The 23,308-nt window shown below is 52.1% G+C and overlaps 1 protein-coding gene across 3 annotated transcripts in view; it reads left to right on the top strand.

The window, feature by feature from the left end:
- LOC140430963 (tumor protein p53-inducible protein 11-like) overlaps positions 1 to 23,308 on the top strand; it is a 235,251-nt gene that overhangs the window by 195,269 nt on the left and 16,674 nt on the right. For 2 of the 3 annotated variants that reach the window (XM_072518811.1, XM_072518812.1), the window contains exons 5-6: positions 2,674 to 2,770; positions 22,225 to 22,326. In XM_072518811.1, coding sequence (XP_072374912.1) covers positions 2,674 to 2,770; positions 22,225 to 22,326 — 199 coding nt within the window. The remainder of the gene's footprint in view (positions 1 to 2,673; positions 2,771 to 22,224; positions 22,327 to 23,308) is intronic. The other variant, XM_072518809.1, reaches the window with a different exon arrangement.

Below are 23,308 nucleotides of genomic sequence, written 5' to 3'. Positions count from 1 at the left end.
GATCTGTGTCCCCGGTCAATGCTGGAAAATGTAGATATAGGCGGCCAACAACAAAGCCAACACTGTACCCTGGTGGAAGCAACCGGAAGGATTGGTTTGTCTTCACGGAGCAGTCCCAGTCGGGGCTTGTGGCCTGTGGCCCGCAAAGGTACTGGTGGAACTTCTTGTCCCTGTAAATTACAGCAAGGCCTTCTTTTTAAATCTGTGTATACTTCCATTCTGCATTGGTGAGATTTGGGAGGCGAAGGCAATGGGCCTCTCTGGGCCGTCCTCCATCCGATAAGGCAAAGTGTTGCAGGTCAAGATGATTTGTTTGCTTGGATTGAAATGGGCCAACAAGCTGGATAACTGTAGGGTCTGTTTAATATGGGGGAAGGCTGTTCTTGTGGTTCTTTCCAATGTCAGTGCTGGTGTTTCTTTGAAAGGAGGTGCAGTGGTGCCAATGTAGATGCCAATTGGGGATGAACCGACCACAGTAGTTTACCATCTCTGAAAATAATTTTTGTTCTGTGATATTTTTCAGCACAGGCACTTCTGATATGGCCCTCACCTTGTCCTCAAGAGGGTGCAGGCCTTTTGAGTCTACTTTAAATCCTAAGTATGTGATCTCGCTGGCCTGGAATGTGCATTCTCACTTCAATCTGATGCCAGCCTCTCTGAAACCTTTTAGAATTGCTTCTAAACTGGCTCGCTGCTCTTCATTTGACATTCCTGTCACTAAAATGTCATCAAGGTAAACCACAACCTTTGGGATGCCTTGGAGCAGATTTTCCCTTGTGCGTTGGAATATTGCACAGGCAGGAGAGACACCAAAATGTAACCTGGTGTATTGAAAAAGGCCTTTGTGCGTACTAATTGTCACATACTCCAGGAGTCCTTGTCCAATTCCAACTAAAGAAATGTACTTAAGTCACGTTTTGTGTACGTGCGGCCCCCTACCTATACATAAAGATCTTCTATCCGGAGAATCGATATTTGTCAAGTTCAGCTGCTTGGTTAATCATAAGCTTGTAATCCCCAAAGATTCTAACTGAGTGGTCTGGTTTTAAAACATGGACAATGGGACTAGCCACTCAGAAAATTGCATGGGTGTTATGATCTACAATTCTTCCAAGCATTTTAACTAGGCCTCAACTTTTTGGGGCAAGGCACCAGGGACAGGCCTCGTCCTGAAGAACTTAGGCGTGGTTTCAGGGTAAACATAAATCTTGGTCTTTAACCCTTGAATTTGGCGTAGCTCATTCTGAAACACATCTTTATAATTGCATAAGACTTCCTGGAAAATGCCATCTGGTATCTTGAAAATCCCCAACCAGTTTAGCTTGATTTGGCGCAGCCATTTTCACCCCATGAAACTCGGCCTTTGACCTTCTAGGACGATAGGTAACTAGGCAATATATTGTTGATACGACACTGGTGTCACCATTTTCCCCAAAACCTTCAGGGTCTCCCCTGTATATGCAGCCAAGCCGGTGGCCGTGCTGCTGAAAATGAAAATGAAATCGCTTATTGTCACAAGTAGGCTTCAAATGAAGTTACTGAGAAAAGCCCCTAGTCGCCACATTCCGCCGCCTGTTCGGGGAGGCTGGTACAGGAATTGAACTGTGCTGCTGGCCTGCCTTGGTCTGCTTTAAAAGCCAGCGATTTGCCCCAGTGTGCTAAACCAGCTGAGGCCCAAAGGTTGAGCTCCTCCTCAAAGGTATTTGGAAGTTTGCTCGACAACCACCGTGATCGACCCCCCCCCCGTGTTGACGTCCATGCTTAATGTCATCGTTGACCATGAGAACTATTTCTACTGGAGCTGTTTTTCTCATTTTCACCATATTCAGTCTAAATTTCTAATTCTTCATCTGTGTTCTTCTCCACTTTATTTACTGGAGTTGTTTTTTTTAAACTTGGCGCATGCTGCTTGGCGTGGCAATGTGTCTGAATGTGGTCCTTTCTGTTGTACCAAAATGTCGAAACGTTTTACCACGAGTCAGCCAGGAGTCGGACCTGGAATCTCCTGATCCGGAGTCAGGCGAGTTATCCATTACACCACTGGCCCACATGGTTGTTGTACCAAAATGGATTAATTTTCTGCAGTGACACTTCTTGAAGCTGATCTCCTCCGTGTCTATAGCATTCATCAGAATTCCTGGGATGACGGCCCATTCTTTGTCCTGACCTCTGACTACGGCCCTACTCCTGGGACTGGGACTGCTGACCTGGGTGTGCACTTTGCCGCTGTGACACTTCACAGTGATTTACCTTACCCTCTTGCGCATTAAAACTCTGATGATGCCCTTCTCAGCCATTTGGTTACTTGGGCTATTTCAATTGCCTTATCCAGGCATATCTAGTACTCAGTGTCTCACATACTCTCCAATTTCACTCCCATTGTCCCTCCCTCACCCATTCAGCTGCCTCCCACTTTCCATTTATAGGTTAATTTGAGAATTGAGACTTGTCCGACAGCTGATTATGCTGGAATCGTGCTGCCCATTGGAGATGGTTTCTTAAGAGAAACAGGGATTCCACATTTCTAATGATCCAGTCTGTGTGTAGGGACAAGATGGGTTCCTTCAGTTTTGTGATCTTTCCATTTTACAGTTGATGTTGCAGAGAAGATTGTACAGAAAAGGGTGCATTGTGCCAAATGTTAATGGAAAATATGTCTGTGTGTGTCTCCAGGCTCTCACGTTTCCTGAGCTCCTGTATGAAGCTATCTTTGATGAAGATGGATCCAGCAGCAAAATGTCTGTCAGACTGTATGGAGGGGCCCTCCTCAGTAAGTATTAAATCCTGGGAGATAGTGATAGAGTCAGAGGGCGCGATCTTCCGGCCACAATGCACCGAAAAGCAGTTCGCTGAGGCAGAGCGTGGCCAGTGAAAGCCGGGAGACCCCGCTCCCGGGATTCACCTGGCTCGCAACGCCTCGCGTGTTTCAAGGGGAATCCTGCCCACAATGGGTGGAATCACTTTTTGGCAAATCTGCATATCAGAGGCAGTAAACCGTACTCTAATGTACAGATTCCAAGGTACCTGAGGCTTTGGGCTTCAGTCCCACCACCTCGGGAACCTCAGACGAGCGCTGTTTGGTACTGGTCCGCACAAATCATACCTTACAGGCAATATCCCAGACTCCACTATCACCATTCCTGACTCACCGGCGGGACAGACCCAGCAGAGGTGGTGGCACAGTGGTATACAGTCAGGGGGGAGTTGCCTGGGAGTCCTCAACATCGACTCTGGACCCCGTGAAGTCTCATGGCTTCAGGTTAAACATGGGCCAGGAAACCTCCTGCTGATTACCACGTACCAGCCACCATCAGCCGATGAATCAGTACTCCTTCATGTTGAATCATTTGGAGGAAGCACTGAGGGTGGCAAGGGTGCAGAATATGCTCTGGGTGGGCGACTTCAATGTTCATCAGCAGCAGCAGAATTGTATTCAACCACAATCCCATGGCCCGGCATAACCCCCACTCTACCATTACCACCAAGCCAGGGGATCAACCCTGGTTCAATGAAGGGCGCAGGTGAGCATGCCGGGAGCAACATCAGGCAGACCTAAAAATGGGACAGGACCGCTTGTGAGCCAAACAGCATAAGCAGCAAGTAATAGACAGAGCTAAGCGTTTCCACAGCAAAAGCATCAGATCTAAGCTCTGCAGTCCTGCCACATCCAGCCGTGAATGGTGGTGGACAAATAAACAACTCACTGGAGGAGGAGGCTCCATAAATATCCCCATCCTCAATGATGGAGGAGTTCAGCACATATTTGCAAAGATAAGACTGAGGCATTCGTAACAATCTTCAGCCAGAAGTGCCGAGTGGATAATCCATCTCGGTCTCCTCCGGAGGTCCCCAGCATCACAGATGGCTGTATTCAGCCAATACGATTCATTCCACAGGATATCGAGAAATGGCTGAAGGCACTGGATAGAACATAGAACACAGAAAATACAGCACAGAACAGGCCTTTCGGCCCATGATGTTGTGACGAAATTTTGTCCGAGATTAAGAACAAATCAATCTACATTCTACCGTAATCCATGTACCTATCCAATAGCCGCTTGAAGGTCCCTAATGTTTCCGACTCAACTACTTCCACAGGCAGTGCATTCCATGCCCCCACTACTCTCTGGGTAAAGCACCTACCTCTGACATCCTCCCTATATCTTCCACCATTCACCTTAAATTTATGTCCCCTTGTAATGGTTTGTTCCACCCGAGGAAAAAGTCTCTGACTGTCTACTCTATCTATTCCCCTGATCATCTTATAAACCTCGATCAAGTCGCCCCTCATCCTTCTCCATTCTAATGAGAAAAGGCCTAGCACCCTCAACCTTTCCTTATAAGACCTACTCTCCATTCCAGGCAACATTCTGGTAAATCTCCTTTGCACCTTTTCCAAAGCTTCCACATCCTTCCTAAAATGAGGCGACCAGAACTGTACACAGTACTCCAAATGTGGCCTTACCAAGGTTTTGTACAGCTGCATCATCACCTCACGGCTCTTAAATTCAATCCCTCTGCTAATGAACGCTAGCACACCATAGGCCTTCTGCACAGCTCTATCCACCTGAGTGACAACTTTCAAAGATGTATGAACATAGACCCCAAGATCTCTCTGCTCCTCCACATTGCCAAGAACCCTACCATTAACCCAATGATCCAGATTCATATTTGTCCTTACAAAATGGACAGCCTCACACTTTTCAGGGTTAAACTCCATCTGCCACTTCTCAGCCCAGCTCTGCATCCTATCTATGTCTCTTTGCAGCCGACAACAACCCTCCTCAATATCCGCAACTCCACCAATCTTCGTATCGTCTGCAAATTTACTGACCCACCCTTCAACTCCCTCATCCAAGTCATTAATGAAAATCACAAACAGCAGAGGACCCAGAACTGATCCCTGCAGTACACCACTGGTAACTGGGCTCCAGGCTGAATATTTGCCATCCACCACCACTCTCTTGACTTCTATCGGTTGGCCAGATTGTTATCCAACTGCCAAATTCCCCACTATCCCATACCTCCTTACTTTCTGCATAAGCCTACCATGGGGAACCTTATCAATGCCTTACTAAAATCCATGTACACTGCATCCACTGCTTTACCTTCATCCACGTGCTTGGTCACCTCCTCAAAGAATTCAATCAGACTTGTGAGGCAAGAACTACCCCTCACAAATCCGTGCTGACTATCCCTAATCAAGCAGTGTCTTTCCAGATGCTCAGAAATCCTATCCCTAAGTACACTTTCCATTACTTTGCGTACCACCGAAGTAAGACTAACTGGCCTGTAATTCCCAGGGTTATCCCTATTCCCTTTTTTGAACAGGGGCACAACATCCGTCACTCTCCAATCCCCTGGTACCACCCCTGTTGACAGTGAGGACGAAAAGATCATTGCCAACGGCTCTGCAATTTCATCTCTTGCTTCCCATAGAATCCTTGGATATATCCCTGTAGCGCACAAAGACTCCGTGAGACGAATAGAGTGAAGTCGATGAGGCTTTATTAAGCGTGTCTGTTCCCCCGCAGCTCGATAGTAAACTGGCCTGCGGGGGAAGACTCCGGCTTCTTATACTCCGCCTTCAGGGCGGAGCTAGAGGTCAACGGCCAACCAGGACCCGGGATCTGTCAGCCAATGACATTAGGGCTTCCAGTCCCACATGACCCCCAATACATACTACCACATTCACCCCTTGTCAAAAATGAACCCGGCGGGGTGATGCTTCGTATGGTGGTAAGGGTTTACAGGGCTGGTCCTGGGAGGAAAAAAAACATTCAGATGGCAATACAGTATTGTACAATTTTGTCCTGTTGCAACTATTTACAGAGGGTATAGGAAGAAAGCAAAATGTTCTTGTGAAAGTCCATATTTAGTTTTAGATCGACGCCACGAGTCGATCGGGTGGTCTGGTCGTCCGTGTCGATCGCCTCGGCCCCGGTGGTGGTGGTGCTTGTACCGGTGTTGTCGCCTCCAGGAGCCTTACGGTTTCAGCTTGGGCTTTATTCTTGGTCGGTGCTGAGGGGAGGGGAACCGATCCTCCTGGGAAGGGGGCGGTCGCGGGGTGCGGCGGTGGCAGGAAGGGGGGGGGTTGGGTTGATGGTGTCGGGGGGGGTGTGCGTGTTTCCGGCGGGCGCCAGATCCCGCAGGGAGACCGTGTCCTGTCGGCCATCGGGGTACTCCACGTAGGCGTACTGGGGGTTCGCGTGGAGGAGGTGAACCCTTTCGACCAACGGGTCCGCCTTATGTGCCCGCACATGCTTTCGGAGCAGGATGGGTCCTGGGGCCGCCAGCCAGGTCGGCAGCGACGTCCCAGAGGAGGACTTCCTAGGGAAAACAAGGAGACGCTCATGAGGCGTTTGATTAGTGCTCGTACATAATAACGACCGGATGGAGTGGAGAGCGTCCGGGAGGACCTCCTCCCACCGTGAAACTGGGAGGTCCCTGGACCGTAGGGCCAGTAGGACGGCCTTCCAGACCGTGCCGTTCTCCCTCTCTACTTGCCCGTTCCCCCGGGGGTTGTAGCTGGTCGTCCTGCTTGAGGCTATGCCCTTGCTGAGCAGGAACTGGCGCAGCTCGTCACTCATGAAAGAGGACCCCCTGTCGCTGTGGACGTATGCGGGGTAACCGAACAGTGTGAAGATGCTGTTCAGGGCTTTAATGACTGTGGCCGCGGTCATGTCAGAACAGGGAATGGCAAAAGGGAAGCGGGAGTATTCGTCCACCACATTAAGAAAATATGCGTTGCGGTCGGTGGAGGGGAGGGGCCCTTTGAAATCGAGACTGAGTCGTTCAAAGGGGCGGGAAGCCTTAATCAGGTGCGCTCCATCCGGCCTGAAAAAATGCGGCTTGCATTCCGCGCAGATGTGGCAGTCCCTTGTGACTGTACGGACCTCCTCTAAAGAGTATGGGAGATTGCGGGACTTAATGAAGTGGTAAAACCGAGTGACCCCCGGGTGGCAGAGGTCCTCGTGGAGGGTTTGGAGGCGGTTAATTTGTGTGTTGGCACATGTGCCGCGGGATAGGGCATCGGACAGCTCATTCAGCTTTCCGGGACGATACAAAATCTCATAGTTGAAGGTGGAGAGCTCGATCCTCCACCTTAAGATCTTGTCGTTTTTGATTTTGCCCCGCTGTGCATTATCGAACATGAAGGCTACCGAGCGTTGGTCAGTGAGGAGAGTGAATCTCCTGCCGGCCAGGTAATGCCTCCAATGTCGCACAGCTTCCACTATGGCTTGGGCTTCCTTTCCTACTGAAGAGTGGCGGATTTCTGAGGCGTGGAGGGTCCGGGAGAAAAAGGCCACGGGTCTGCCCGCTTGGTTAAGGGTGGCCGCGAGAGCTACGTCGGAGGCGTCGCTCTCGACCTGGAAGGGGAGGGACTCGTCGATGGCGCGTATCGTGGCCTTTGCGATATCCGCTTTGATGCGTCTGAAGGCCTGGCAAGCCTCTGTCGACAGAGGGAAGGTCGTGGTCTGTATTAGGGGGCGGGCCTTGTCTGCGTACTGGGGGACCCACTGGGCGTAGTACGAAAAGAACCCCAGGCAGCGTTTCAGGGCTTTTGGGCAGTGCGGGAGGGGAAATTCCATGAGTGCGCGCATACGTTCGCGGTCGGGGCCTATTATCCCATTGCGCACTACGTAGCCCAGAATGGCTAGCCGATCGGTGCTAAAAACGCACTTGTCCTCGTTGTACGTGAGGTTCAAGGCTTTGGCGGTCTGGAGGAATTTTTGGAGGTTGGCGTCGTGGTCCTGCTGATCGTGGCCGCAGATGGTTACATTGTCGAGATACGGGAACGTGGCCCGCAACCCATGTTGATCAACCATTCGGTCCATCTCCCGTTGGAAGACCGAGACCCCGTTTGTGACGCCAAAAGGGACCCGTAGGAAATGGTATAATCGCCCGTCTGCCTCGAAGGCTGTGTACTTGCGGTCACTTGGGCGGATGGGGAGCTGATGGTAGGCGGACTTGAGGTCCACGGTGGAGAAGACTTTATATTGGGCAATCCGGTTGACCATGTCGGATATGCGGGGGAGAGGGTACGCGTCTAGTTGTGTGTACCTGTTGATGGTCTGGCTATAGTCAATGACCATCCTTTGATTCTCCCCTGTCTTCACTACTACCACCTGCGCTCTCCAGGGACTATTGCTGGCCTGGATTATGCCCTCCTTTAGTAGCCGCTGGACTTCGGACCGAATGAAGGTCCGGTCCTGGGCGCTGTACCATCTGCTCCTAGTGGCGACGGGTTTGCAATCCGGGGTGAGGTTTGCAAACAAGGACGGGGGTTGCACCTTGAGGGTTGCGAGGCCGCAGATAGTGAGTGGGGGTATTGGGCCGCCGAATTTGAACGTAAGGCTCTGTAGATTGCATTGGAAATCTAATCCCAGCAAGGTGGGGGCACAGAGTTGGGGAAGGACGTTCAGTTTGTAGTTTTTGAACTCCCTCCCCTGCACCGTTAGGGTAACTATGCAGAATCCCTGGATCTGTACGGAGTGGGATCCTGCAGCTAGGGAAATCTTTTGTGCGCTGGGATAGGTGGTCAAGAAACTGCGTCTTACCGTGTCGGGGTGTATAAAGCTCTCCGTGCTCCCGGAGTCGACTAGGCATGGCGTCTCGTGGCCGTTTATTAGCACCGTTGTCGTCGTCGTCTGGAGTGTCCGGGGCCGAGCTTGATCGAGCGTAATTGAAGCGAGACGTGGTTGTAGTAGTGGAGTGGGGTCCGTTGTTGCCGTCCAAGATGGCGTCGGGGATGGACAAAATGGCCACCCCCATACATCGCACGTGGCTGGGGGGTCACAAGATGGCGGCGGGGGTGGACAAAATGGCCACCGCCACGCGTTGTACAGGTCTGGGGCGGTCCAAGATGGCGGCGCCCCTCCTCCCCTCGTGGTGGCCGGGACCCAAAATGGGGGCGTCTGTGGGTCGCACATGGTGCTAGGACCGCGAGCGCTAGGACCGCGAGCGCTAGGACCGCGCGCGCTAGGACCGCGCGGAGCTCCCTCACCGGGGACAGCGGTGGTCGGGGCCCAAGTAGGTGGCGCCGGCGGGTCAGGCGTGGGGTGCGGGGTGGGGGTTAGGGAGGCGTTAGGGACGCGCAAAACTCCCTCCTCTCCGTGGAGAGTGTTGGCCGGGACCCAAAGCGGTAGCGCCGGCGGCGGGTCATACATGGGCTGCGGGAAGGGGGGTTGGAGAGCGTAAGCGGCGTGCAGGGCTCCCTGTTCTCCCGGGACCGCGGTGGTCGGGACCCAGAGCGGCTGCGCCTGCGGGTCGTACATGGCGTGCTGGGGGGGTTGGGGCGCGTAAACGGCTTGCAGGGCTCCCTGTTCTCCCGGGACAGCGGCGACCTCACGGGACCGGCACACAACCGCATAATGGCCCTTTTTCCCGCAGCTTTTGCAGATAGCTGCGCGGGCCGGGCAGCGCTGTCGGGGGTGTTTCGCCTGGCCGCAGAAATAACAGCGGGCGCCCCCGGTGCGACTCGGCGTTTGGACCGCGCAAGCCTGTGGGGTGTCCGGGGGGGTGGGTAGGGGGTTTGCCGCGACGGGTACGTACGGGGCCCAATGGGATGCCGCGCGGTCGGGGCCGTAGGCGCGGGTATTACGCGTGGCCACGTCTAGGGAGGCTGCTAGGGCCCGTGCCTCTGAGAGTCCTAGCGACTCTTTTTCTAGAAGTCTTTGGCGGATTTGGGAGGATTGCATACCTGCCACAAAAGCGTCGCGCATTAACATGTCCGTATGTTCGTTTGCATTCACCGACGGGCAGCTGCAGGCTCGTCCCAAAATCAGCAGCGCGGCGTAGAATTCGTCCATCGATTCTCCGGGAGCTTGCCGTCTCGTCGCGAGCTGGTAGCGAGCGTAGATTTGGTTAACTGGGCGGACATAGAGACTTTTCAGTGCTGCGAACGCCGTCTGGAAATCCTCCGAGTCTTCGATGAGGGAGAAAATCTCCGTGCTCACCCTCGAGTGCAGGACCTGCAGTTTTTGGTCTTCTGTGACCCGGCCGGTGGTCGTTCTGAGGTAGGCCTCGAAGCAAGTCTGCCAGTGCTTGAAGGCTGCTGCCGCGTTCACTGCGTGGGGGCTGATCCTCAGGCATTCCGGAATGATCCTGAGCTCCATAGTCCTTTTTAGGCACGCTTAATAAATTGTAGCGCACAAAGACTCCGTGAGACGAATAGAGTGAAGTCGATGAGGCTTTATTAAGCGTGTCTGTTCCCCCGCAGCTCGATAGTAAACTGGCCTGCGGGGGAAGACTCCGGCTTCTTATACTCCGCCTTCAGGGCGGAGCTAGAGGTCAACGGCCAACCAGGACCCGGGATCTGTCAGCCAATGACATTAGGGCTTCCAGTCCCACATGACCCCCAATACATACTACCACATTCCCGTCAGGCCCGGGGGACTTGTCTATCCTCAGGTTTTTCAAAATGCCCAATACATCTTCCTTCCTAAAAAGTATCTCCTCGAGCCTACCAGTCTGTTTCACACCAACAATATGGCCCCTCTCATTTGTAAATGCTGAAGAAAAGTACTCGTTAAAGACCTCTCCTATCTCTTCAGACTCAATACACAATCTCCCGCTACTGTCCTTGATCGGACCTACCCTCGCTCTATTCATTCTCATATTTCTCACATATGTGTAAAAGGCCTTGGGGTTTTCCTTGATCAAACCCGCCAAAGATTTTTCATGCCCTCTCTTAGCTCTCCTTATCCCATTCTTCAGTTCGCTCCTGGTTATCTTGTATCTCTCCAGCGCCCTGTCTGAACCTTGTTTCCTCAGCCTTACATAAGTATCCTTCTTTCTCTTAACAAGACATTCAACCTCTCTTGTCAACCATGGTTCCCTCACTCGACCATCTCTTCCCTGCCTGACAGGGACATACATATCAAGGACACATAGTACCTGTTCCTTGAACAAGTTCCACATTTCACTTGTGTCCTTCCCTGACAGCCTATGTTCCCAAGTTATGCACTTCAGTTCTTGTCGGACAACATCGTATTTACCCTTTCCCCAATTGTAAACCTTGCCCTGTTGCACATACCTATCCCTCTCCATTACTAAAGTGAAAGTCACAGAATTGTGGTCACTATCTCCAAAATGCTCCCCCACTAACAAATCTATCACTTGCCCTGGTTCATTACCAAGTACCAAATCCAATATGGCCTCCCCTCTGGTCAGACAATCTACATATTGTGTTAGAAAAGCTTCCTGGACACAGTGCACAAATACCACCCCATTCAAACAATTTGATCTAAAGACTTTCCACTCAATATTTGGGAAGTTGAAGTCACCCATGACTACTACCCTGTGACTTCTGCACCTTTCCCAAATCTGTTTCCCAATCTGTTCCTCCACATCTCTGCTGCTATTGGGGGGCCTATAGAAAACTCCCAACAAGGTGACTGCTCCTTTCCTATTTCTGACTTCAACTCATACTACCTCAGCAGGCAGATCCTCCTCGAACTGCCTTTCTGCAGCTGTTATACCAAATTAACAATGCCACCCCTCCCCCCCCCCCCCACCTCTTTTACCACCCTCCCTAATCTTTTTGAAACATCTATAACCAGGGACCTCCAACAACCATTTCTGCCCCTCTTCTATCCAAGTTTCTGTGATGGCCACCACATCGTAGTCCCAAGTACCGATCCATGCCTTAAGTTCACCCACCTTATTCATGATGCTTCTTGCATTGAAGTATACACACTTCAACCCATCTCCGTGCCTGCAAGTACTCTCCTTTGTGAGTGTTACCTTTCCCACTGCCTCACTACATGCTTTGGCGTCCTGAACATCGGCTACCTTAGTTGCTGGACTACAAATCTGGTTCCCATTCTCCTGCCAAATTAGTTTAAACACTCCCCCATTCTCCTGCCAAATTAGTTTAAACCCTCCCGAAGAGTACTAGAAAACCTCCCTCCCAGGATATTGGTGCCCCTCTCAGATGCAACCCACCCTGCTTGTACAGGTCCCACCTTCCCCAGAATGTGATCCAATTATCCAAATATCTGAAGCCCTCCCTCCTACACCATTCCTGCAGCCACGTGTTCAACTGCACTCTCTCCCTATTCCTAGCCTCGCTATCACGTGGCACCGGCAACAACCAGAGATGATAACTCTGTCTGTCCTGGCTTTTAATTTCCAGCCTAACTCCCTGAACTTGTTTATTACATCCACACCCCTTTTCCTACCTACGTCGTTGGTACCAATGTGCACCACGACTTCTGGCTGCTCCCCCTCCCCCTTTAGGATCCTGAAGACACGATCCGAGACGTCATGGACCCTGGCACCCGGGAGGCAACAAACCATCCGAGAGTCTCACCCGTGCCCTCAGAACCGCCTGTCTGTACCTCGAACTATTGAGTCTCTTATAACTAGTGCTCTCCTAATCTCCCCCCTTCCCTTCTGAGCCCCAGAGCCGGACCTCGTGCCAGAGACCCGGTCACTGCAGCCTACCCCTGCTAGGTAATCCCCCCAACAGTATCCAAAACAGTATACTTATTGTTGACAGGAACGACCACAGGGGATCCCTGCACTGACTACTTCCTCCTCTTCCCACCTCTAACTGTTACCCAGCTACCTTTGTTCTCAGGTGTAACTTTGTCCCTGTAGCTTCTATCTATCACCCCCTCAGCTTCCCGAATGATCCTCAGTTCATCCAGCTACAGCTCCAGTTCCCTAACACGGTCTGTGAGGAGCTGGAGATGGCTGTACTTCCCGCAGGTGAAGTCAGCAAGGACACCGGTGGTCTCCCTTACCTCGAACATTCTGCAGGAGGAACATTCCACTGCCCGAGCTGCCATCACCTCTACTTAGTTTCCTAGTAAAAAAGAAAAAAAAAAAGTAAATAGCTTACCTGCTCACAGCACTGAGTCTTTTTTTTAAGGTTAGAGGAGGAGGGAGGGGGGGGGAGACACTACACGTGTAGTGTCTCAGGTTTCCTCACCGTTCAAATTTATTGGGTAATACAACCTTCCCAAGTCTCCCCACGGCCGACTTCCGGTTTCCTGCTTGATGCGCGATCAATTACACTCAAGCCGAAGTGATTTCATAACTGAAGGCTTTAATCTACTAGAACTCTTTCCCCAGCAGCTTCGATACAGAAAGTGAAGGCTGCTGGGACGGCACCATCTCTTATACTCCGCCTGTCAGGGCGGAGCTACGTAACAGCCAATGGTAGACTCCTGGGTCTAACCAATGGTCATCAGCCTCTTAGGTACCGCAATACCTGGTACTACCACACTGCTCCAAAAAAGTAAGTTAAAAATCAAAAACTCAGCTTATCTTCCAGCTCTCCCCTCCAAAAATCGCTCCCCTCTCTGCCCGCTTCGTTGGAAGAATGAGGATACTGCAAAGGCTTTGGACCCTGACAATATCCTGGCAATAGTACTGAAGACTTGTACTCCAGAACTTGCCGCACCCCTAACCAAGCTCTCCAAGTTCAGCTATAACACTGGCACCTACCCGGCAATGTGGAAAATTGCCCAGGTGTGTGCTGTACTCAAGAAACAGGACAAATCCAACCCAGCCAATTACTGCCCTATCAATCTTCTCTCCATCATCAGCAAAATGATGGAAGGAGTCATCACAGTGCTATCAAGCAACACTTGCTGAGCAATAAGCTGTTCACGGACACTCAGTTTGGGTTCCACCAGGGTCACTCAGCTCCTGACCTCATTACAGCCTTGGTTCAAACATGGACAAAAGAACTTAATGCCAGAGGTGAGAGTGACCGCCTTTGACATCAAGGCAGCATTTAACCCAGTGTGGCATCAAGGAGCCCTAGCTAAACTAGAGTCAATGGGAATCAGGGGGGAAACTCTCCGCTGATTGGAGTCATACCTGGCACAAAGGAAGATGGTTGTGGTGTTTAGAGATCAATCATCTCAACTCCAGGACATCACTGCAGGTGTACCTCAGGGTAGTGTTCGAGGCCCAACCATCTTCAGCTGCTTCATCAATCTCCTCCCTTCCATCATAAGATCAGAAGTGGGATGTTTGCTGATGACTGCACAATGTTCAGCACCATTCGCGACTCCTCAGATAATGAAGCAGTCCGTGTCCAAATGCAGCAAGACCTGGACAATATCCAGGCTTGGGCTGACGAGTGGCAAGTTACATTCATGCCATACAAGTGCCAGGCAATGATCATCTCCGACAAGAGAGAATCTAACCATCGCCCCTTCAATGACATTACCATCACTGAATCCCCCACAATCAACATCCTGGGGGTTACCATTGATCAGAAACTGCACTGGACTACCCACATTAATACTGTGGCTACCAGGGCAGGTCAAATACTATAATCCTACAGCGAGTAACTCCCCTCCTGACCCCCCAAAGCCTGTCCACCATCTACAAGGCATAAGTCAGGAGTGTGATGGAATACTCTCCACTTGCCTGGATGAGTGCAGCTCCAACACTCAAGATCGATACCATCCAGGAAAAAGTAGCTCCACCACTAACGAACAATGTCAGCCGTGTGTACCATCTACACGATGCGCTGCAGGAACGCGCCAAGGTTCCTTAGACAACACCTTACAAACCCACGACCACTGCCATCTAGAAGGACAAGAGCAGTAGATACCTGGGAACCCCACCACCTGGAGGTTCCCCTCCAAGTCACTCACCACCCTGACTTGTAAATATATAGCCATTCCTTCATTGTCGCTGGGGCAAAATTCTGGAGGGAGATTGATGAAGTAGCTGAAGATGGTGGGCCTAGGACACTACCCTGAGGAACTCCTGCAGTGATGTCCTGGAGCTGAGATGATTAATCTCCAAAATTCTGGAACTCCTTCCCTAACAGCACAATGGATGTGCTGGAAGGAGGCCATTGAGCCCATCGAGTCTGCACCGGTCCTTGGAAAGATCACCCTACCTAAGCCCACACCTCCACCCTATCCCCATATCCCAGTAACCCCACCTAACCTTTTTGGACACTAAGGGCAATTTAGCACGGCCAATCCACCTAATCTGACATCTTTGGACTGTGGGAGGAAACCGGAGCACCCGGAGGAAAACCACGCAGACACGGGGAGAACGTGCAGACTCCACACAGACAGTGACCCAGCCGGGAATTGAACCTGGGACCCTGGAGCTGTGAAGCAACTGTGCTAACCACTGTGCTACCGTGCTGCCCGTATCTACACCTCAGGGGCTGCAGCGGTTCAAGAAGGTAACTCATGACCACCTTCTGAAGGACAACTAGGGATGGGCAATCAACGCTGGCTTAACCAGCAACACCTGCATCCTGTAAATTCATTTTTAAAAAACACTCATTAAAGGGATCAGTTCACCTTACACGCACTAGCACACTCTATAAGTATGAGTCCAACTTAAAAGCATTACACACTCTCTGCAGGGAGCAATCCACCTTAAACCCATTGCACACACTCTCTGAAGGGATCAGTTCACCTTAAACCCATTACACTCTCCAGGGATCAGTCTGCCTTTATCCCATTACACACACTTCCCACAGGGTGCAGTCCACCTTAAACCCATTACCTACTTTCTACAGGGAGCAGTCCCCTTCAAACCCATTACACACATTTTCTACAGGGTGCAGTCCCCTTCAAACCCATTACACACATTTTCTACAGGGTGCAGTCCACCTTAAACCCATTACAGATTTTCTACAGGGAGCAGTCCCCCTCAAATCCATTACACACACTTTCTACAGGGAGCAGTCCCCCTCAAATCCATTACACACACTTTCCCCTTCAAACCCATTACACACATTTTCTACAGGGTGCAGTCCACCTTAAACCCATTACAGATTTTCTACAGGGAGCAGTCCCCCTCAAATCCATTACACACACTTTCTACAGGCAGCAGTCTACCTTAAACCCATTACATACTCTTTCCAAGAATCACTCCATCTTAAACCCATTACACACATTCTACAGGGAGCAGTCCACCGTAAACTCGCTGCACACACTTTCTACCGGAATCAGTCCTCCTTAAGCCCATCACACGGGCAACCCCGTGGCGCAGTGGTTAGCACTGCTGCCTCACAGCGTTGAGGACCCGGGTTCGATCCTGGCTCTGGGTCACTGACCGTGTGGAGTTTGCACATTCTTCCCATGTTTGTGTGGGTCTCACCCCCACAACCCAAAGATGTGCAGGGTCGGTGAATTGGACACGTAAATTGCCCCTTAATTGGAAAAAAAAGAAATGGGTGCTTTAAAGTTATTTTTAAATAAACCATTACACACTCTCTGTACAGGGAGCTATCCACTCTACAAGGATCGACCCACCTTGCCCCGGTATACACAGATGGACTATATACATTCTGATGTACACAGACAGTTCCACGTCTGTGCCAGCTTTCTTTACCCCTCCCAGCTCTGTGTTCAGAGTGCAGTCCTGAGGATGAGTGCTGCTGTCCTCCAGTTAAACATTGTTCCCAATGTCCACAGCTATTGTTTCTGGCCCAGTCCCCTTCCCCCAGGCACACAGGTTAAAGACAGTGATGTTGGCACAGCCACACTGACTTTCTGAACCTCCATATTATTATCAGCAAGACTCCCTAACTCTGTCTCTGTAACATCTCCCATGTCTGCTCCCTCTGATGTGTTGGGTGTTCTGGATCACAAACAGGTCACCAACACTGGAAGTGGTGCAACTCTATTTTATTATAAGGTTAACTATATTAACATACTTGAACTGTGGGTAAATGCAATACCAGCTTTAACTGTTGACCCTTGCCTAGTCCTAGCCAGGTGATGCACTCAGCACATGGTGAATGTCTGTGTTGCAGGCTGTGAGCTCTGTGCTCCGAGCTGGCTGCTACTAGAATGAGTGGGAACTCTCCTGTCCCCTGTCTTTATAGTGCGTGTGCTCTCACTGGTGATTGGCTGCGGTGTTGTGTATGCTGATTGGTCCCACTGCATGTCCATCAGTGTGTGTGTGTCTGCACCATAATATACTGGTGTATATTATGACATCCCCCCTTTTATATAAAGAATATGTGCCTGCGTGACAATAAATATCGTGTAGTGAATGTACCTGACTATGTGTGTGCGTGATATTTACATGACTATGTACATGAGGCTAATCTATTTACACGGGAAGGTGCCTGGTGCCGAGAAATAGGGTGTCACACCAGCAATGAAATGAACATTATATACAAACTACTGGAACGATGAAACAGGATAACAGAACAGATCAAAGAGTCCAACATTGTAAAACTCATAAGTCAAGTCTCTGAGGTGGGCGATGAATTCTGGTTGACCGCCTCAAGGGTGGGTCAGGAGCCACCGGCTGAGGAATGGGCTGGACCATGGCAGAGTGAGGAGGATGCAGAGTATTCGGAATCTTCACATAGTCCAGGTTGGGGACAACAGGAGGGCGTGGCACCGGTGGGGGATCACGTAGCGAGCGTGGAAAGAGACGAAGGGCACGCCGATTGCGGCGGCGAATGGAACCATCTGGCAGACGAACCAGGAACGAGCGGGGAGACACCTGCCGAAGAACCACAGCAGTTGCAGACCAGCCACCCTCCAGAAGATGGATGCGGATGTTGTCATCCGGCGCCAGAGCAGGAAGATCAGTCGCCCGAGCGTCATGAGCCGCCTTGTGTTGTGCACGAGACTGTTGCATCCGCTGAAGGACCGGAACGTGGTTGAGGTCTGGGACGTGAATGGACGGCACCGTGGCCCTGAGGGTGCGACCCATGAGCAGCTGGGCTGGCGACAGGCCCGTGGAGAGTGGGGCCGAACGATAGGCCAGCAAGGCGAGGTAGAAGTCGGATCCTGCATCGGCAGCCTTGCAGAGGAGCCGTTTGACGATGTGGACGCCCTTTTCCTCTTTGCCATTGGATTGGAGGTGCAGGGGACTGGATGTCACATGCATAAAGTTGTACCTCCTGGCAAAGTTGGACCATTCCTGGCTCGCGAAGCAGGAGCCAACATCACAGTGAGTGGGATGCTGTGACGAGCAAAGGTCTCCTTGCAGGCACGGATGACCGCCGATGATGTGATGTCGTGCAGGCGTACGACTTCCGGGTAGTTCGAAAAATAGTCTACAATCAGAACATAATCCCTGCCGAGCGCATGGAACAGGTCAACGCCTACCTTAGACCAAGGGGACGTGACCAACTCATGAGGCTGTAGGGTCTCACATGGTTGGGCCGGCTGGAACCGCTGACAAGTGGGACAGTTGAGCACTGTGTTAGCGATGTCCTCATTGCCAGTACACAGCCTCTCGGGCCCTCCGTCGGCACTTCTCCACGCCAAGATGGCCCTCGTGTAGCTGATCCAAAACGAGCTGGCGCATGCTGTGCGGGATCACGATGCGGTCCAGCTTCAGGAGGACACCATCGACCTGCCAGATCGTCTCTGATATTGTAGAACTGCGAGCATTGGCCCTTGAGCCACCCGTCCGTCATGTGGCGCATGACACGTTGTAGTAGGGGGTCAGCCGCAGTCTCGCGGCGAATGTGGATAAGACGTTCATCCGTGGCCAGCAGATTGGAGGCCGTGAAGGCCACATGGGTGTCAACCTGGCAGACGAACCCCTCTGGGTCACACGGGGGGTTGACTGCCCTGGACAGAGCGTCGGCTATGATCAGGTCCTTGCCCGGGGTGTATAGGAGCTGGAAATCGTACCGCCGGAGTTTAAGCAGAATGCGCTGGAGGCGAGGGGTCATCTCATTCAGGTCTTTTTGTATAATGTTGACCAACGGGCGATGGTCGGTCTCGACGGTGAATTGGGGGAGGCCGTACACGTAATCATGAAATTTGTCAACGCCAGTCAACAGGCCCAGGCACTCCTTTTTGATCTGCGCGTAGCGCTGTTCCGTGGGGGTCATGGCACGTGATGCATATGCAACGGGGGCCCATGATGAGGCCTCATCGCATTGCAGGAGCACCGCCCCAATGCCGGATTGGCTGGCATCCGTTGAAATTTTTGTTTCCTTCGTGGGGTCAAAAAATGCCAATACCGGGGCCGTGGTAAGCTTGGTCTTAAGCTCCTCCCATTCGCGCTCGTGGGCGGGAAGCCATTGGAAGTCTGTCGTCTTCCGAACCAGGTTCCGGAGAGCTGTGGTATGGGAGGCGAGGTTGGGGATGAACTTCCCCAGGAAGTTGACCATGCCCAAAAATTGGAGGACCGCCTTCTTATCTGCTGGCTTCTGCATGGCCGTGATGGCTACCACCTTGTCCGCATCCGGCCTCACACCCAACCGGGAGATGTTGTCCCCTCGGAACTTGAGTTCCGTCTGGCCGAAGGAACATTTGGCTCTGTTGAGGCGAAGGCCTTGGTCCCGTATTCGTTTGAAAACGCGCTGGAGGCGACTGATGTGCTCCTGATGGTGGACCAAATGTCGTCAACATAGACGCGCACACCCTCAATGCCCTCCATCATTTGCTCCATGATCCGGTGGAATACTTCTGATGCCGATATAATCCCAAACGGCATCCTGTTGTAGCAGTATCTGCCAAACGGGGTATTAAAGGTACACAGCTTTCTGCTGGACCTGTCTAGTTGAATTTGCCAGAATCCTTTCGAGGCATCAAGTTTGGTGAAGATGTTGGCCCGAGCCATCTCGCACGTGATCTCCTCGCGCTTGGGGATTACATAGAACATACAGTGCAGAAGGAGGCCATTCGGCCCATCGAGTCTGCACCGACCCACATTAATCCCTCACTTCCACCTTATCCCCGCAACCCAATAACCCCTCCCAACCCTTATGGACACTACGGGTAATTTAGCATGGCCAATCCACCTAACCTGCACGTCTTTGGACTGTGGGAGGAAACCGGAGCACCCGGAGGAAACCCACGCGGACACGGGGAGAACGTGCAAACTCCGCACAGACAGTGACCCAGCGGGGAATCGAACCTGGGACCCTGGCGCTGTGAAGCCACAGTGCTAATCACGTGTGCTACCGTGCTGCCCCTAGGGTAATGCTCCCTCATTATGTTGCGATTCAGATCCTTTGGGTCAATGCAGATCCGGAGCTCGCCAGAGGGTTTCTTTACGCACACCATGGAACTGACCCAGTCGGTTGGTTCCGTCACTCTGGAGAGCACTCCTTTGTCCTGGAGGTCCTGCAGCTGCTGCTTGAGGCGGTCCTTGAGGGGTGCTGGGACTCTGCGAGGTGCATGAATCACAGGCGGGGGCATCTTGTTTGAGCAGGATTTTGTAAGTGTATGGAAGCGTGCCTATGCCTTCGAAAACGTCACAGTGCTGGTCGATAGATGGCATTGAGTTGCGCCCTGAAGTCCGCATCCTGGAAGGCAGACGTGTCCTCTGGAGAGAGAGAGTGTACTCGTTGAACGAGGTTTAGGAGTTTGCACGCCTGTGCGCCTAGCAGAGAGTCCTTCGAGGGGCCCACGATCTCGAAGGGAAGGATGGCTTTTCGCGAGTTGTGCGTCACTTCGAGTTGGCATGAACCGGTAGCAGGAATGACGTTGCCATTGTAGTCCACTAGTTGGCAGTTCGACGGAAGAGTGGTTGGTTTAACCCCAAGGGTCTGAAAGGCTGACCATGCTAGGAGATTAGCAGAAGCACCAGTGTCCAGGCAGAATCGTATCTGGGATCGGTTGACCGTCAGGGTGGCACACCACTCGTCGTCTGGATCAATGCTGTGCACCGACAGCGGCTGGTGGTTTTGATTCAGGGACAGCCTGTCCTTTGTTATAACACCGACTGGAAAAGGCTCCCTCGGGTCCTCAGTGTCACTGGTCTGCGGGAAGTCGGAATCGGACTCGGTTTGGGGGTAGGTAACTGCTTGTTGCAGGGTTCTTTGGAGGTTTGTTTCATTTCCTGGTTCAATTTAAGGCATTGTGCTGTCATTCCAGGTGAAGGAAGGTTGTTTTAGAGCTTTAAAAGATTTTTTCTTTGATTTGGGACGTTTCCCCTTTAAATGGGTGTGGTCCTGGGCCTCTGACGTCATGACACGCGTGACGTAGCACGTAGGAGGCGTTTTCACATGCGCAGATCGCGGTTCCTTTACCGATGGCCGTTTTCGTGATTGTGCATGCGCGGCGTCTCGCAACTGCAGTTCCTTTACAAAGATGGCCGCCGACCACAATTGTTCTGTGCTCCGGGATTTCGGCCTCGTGGTGAGTACTGCCGCTTCTCTTACCTTCCCTTGCTGGTTGGAGTGTGTTTTCCTCACAGTATTTGCCGAATTTGTCCAGGACTGCCTGGAAGTCGCTCCTGTTTTGTCCCTTGGAGAACTTGAATTTTTAAAAGATTTCTTCTGCTCTGGCACCGGCGATGGTGAGGAGAAGCTCTGTTTTTTCAGTATCGGTCAGGTCTTCTAGTTCGGCTGCCAGCAGGAAGATTTCAAACTTTTTCCGGAATGCCCTCCAGTTTTCGCGGCGATCGCCGTGGCACTGGATCTGCTGCGGAACCCAGATCTTGAACATCTTGCCTGGGTATCGTTGCTGATTGTCACTGTACACTGAGGTGCCGGTGATGCGGAGCGGTGGCGGCGGGTTGACGTTCTCCATACTGCAGGATGCCGGAATGCTGATTAGTTGCAGGTGGGTCTCAGAAGTGCGAGTATGCAACCAATCCTGGTACCATGATGTGTTGGGTGTTCTGGATCACAAACAGGTCACCAACACTTGAAGTGGTGCAACTCTATTTTATTATAAGGTTAACTATATTAACATACTTGAACTGTGGGTAAATGCAATACCAGCTTTAACTGTTGACACTTGCCTAGTCCTAACTAGGTGATGCACTCAGCACATGGTGAATGTCTGTGTTGCAGGCTGTGAGCTCTGTGCTCCAAGCTGGCTGCTACTAGAATGAGCGGGAACTCTCCTGTCCCCTGTCTTTATAGTGCGTGTGCTCTCACTGGTGATTGGCTGCGGTGTTGTGTATGCTGATTGGTCCCACTGCATGTCCATCAGTGTGTGTGTGTGTGTGTGTGTCTGCACCATGATGTACCGGTGTATATTATGACACCCTCCTCAACTCAGTTGCTGCTGAACCTTCTGTGAGTCACTGCTCCCGACAGTCCTCCATTAGTGACCTTGTCCTGAACCTCTGCCTCAACATTTCTCTTTCCATCGATAGGATTCATCTTTCCTTTGTCTGATTTTGGATTAAACCCCCTCATCCCTGGGCAGGCCCCGCGCACGGGGCTCCCTGTGTCGGTGAGTACAGGGAGAGAAGAGATTGTGTGAAGTGTCTGACTGCTCTGCCAGGACAACACATTGTCTCCGGGAAATACTCTGATGTTTGACTCTGTTCTCCTTTCTGCTCCAGGTATTTCGCTGATAATGTGGCACGCTTTATACACAGCGGAAAAGAGTATCATTCAATGGACACTCCTCACAGAAGCCTGCTATTTCACAGTGCAATTTTTAGGTGGGTTAGCAATTAATTGGAGCCTGTGCCCACCTCCATTGATAACTCCCCAGGGTCCTGCTGCCCCTCCTGTTCCCAGGGTCCTGCTGCCCCTCCTGTTCCCAGGGTCCTGCTGCCCCTCCCATTCCTATCCAAGATCCAGCTGCCCCTCCCGTTCCTATCCAAGGTCCTGCTGCCCCTCCCGTTCCTATCCAAGGTCCTGCTGCCCCTCCCGTTCCCATCCAGGGTCCTGCTGCCCCTCCCGTTCCTATCCAAGGTTCTGCTGCCCGTCCCGTTCCTATCCAAGGTCCTGCTGCCCCTCCCATTCCTATCCAAGGTCCTGCTGCCCCTCCCGTTCCTATCCAAGGTCCTGCTGCCCCTCCCGTTCCTATCCAAGGTTCTGCTGCCCCTCCCGTTCCTATCCAGGGTCCTGCTGCCCCTCCCGTTCCTGTCCAAGGTCCTGCTGCCCCTCCCGTTCCCAGGGTCCTGCTGCCCCTCCCATTCCTATCCAAGATCCTGCTGCCCGTCCCGTTCCTATCCAAGGTCCTGCTGCCCCTCCCGTTCCTATCCAAGGTCCTGCTGCCTCTCCCGTTCCTATCCAAGGTCCTGCTGCCCCTCCCGTTCCTATCCAAGGTCCTGCTGCCCCTCCCGTTCCCAGGGTCCTGCTGCCCCTCCCGTTCCTATCCAAGATCCTGCTGCCCCTCCCGTTCCTATCCAAGATCCAGCTGCCCCTCCCGTTCCTATTCAAGGTCCTGCTGCCCCTCCCGTTCCTATCCAAGGTCCTGCTGCCCCTCCCGTTCCTATCCAAGATCCTGCTGCCCCTCCCGTTCCTATCCAAGGTCCTGCTGCCCCTCCCGTTCCTATCCAAGGTCCTGCTGCCCCTCCCGTTCCTATCCAAGGTCCTGCTGCCCCTCCCGTTCCCAGGGTCCTGCTGCCCCTCCCGTTCCTATCCAAGATCCTGCTGCCCCTCCCGTTCCTATCCAAGATCCAGCTGCCCCTCCCG

The sequence above is a fragment of the Scyliorhinus torazame genome, chromosome 10 (assembly GCF_047496885.1).
Source record: "Scyliorhinus torazame isolate Kashiwa2021f chromosome 10, sScyTor2.1, whole genome shotgun sequence".
In the NCBI taxonomy this organism is placed as follows: domain Eukaryota; kingdom Metazoa; phylum Chordata; class Chondrichthyes; order Carcharhiniformes; family Scyliorhinidae; genus Scyliorhinus; species Scyliorhinus torazame.
The sequence above is the reverse complement of the archived record's forward strand: the minus strand, read 5'-3'. Positions and strand labels throughout refer to the sequence as shown.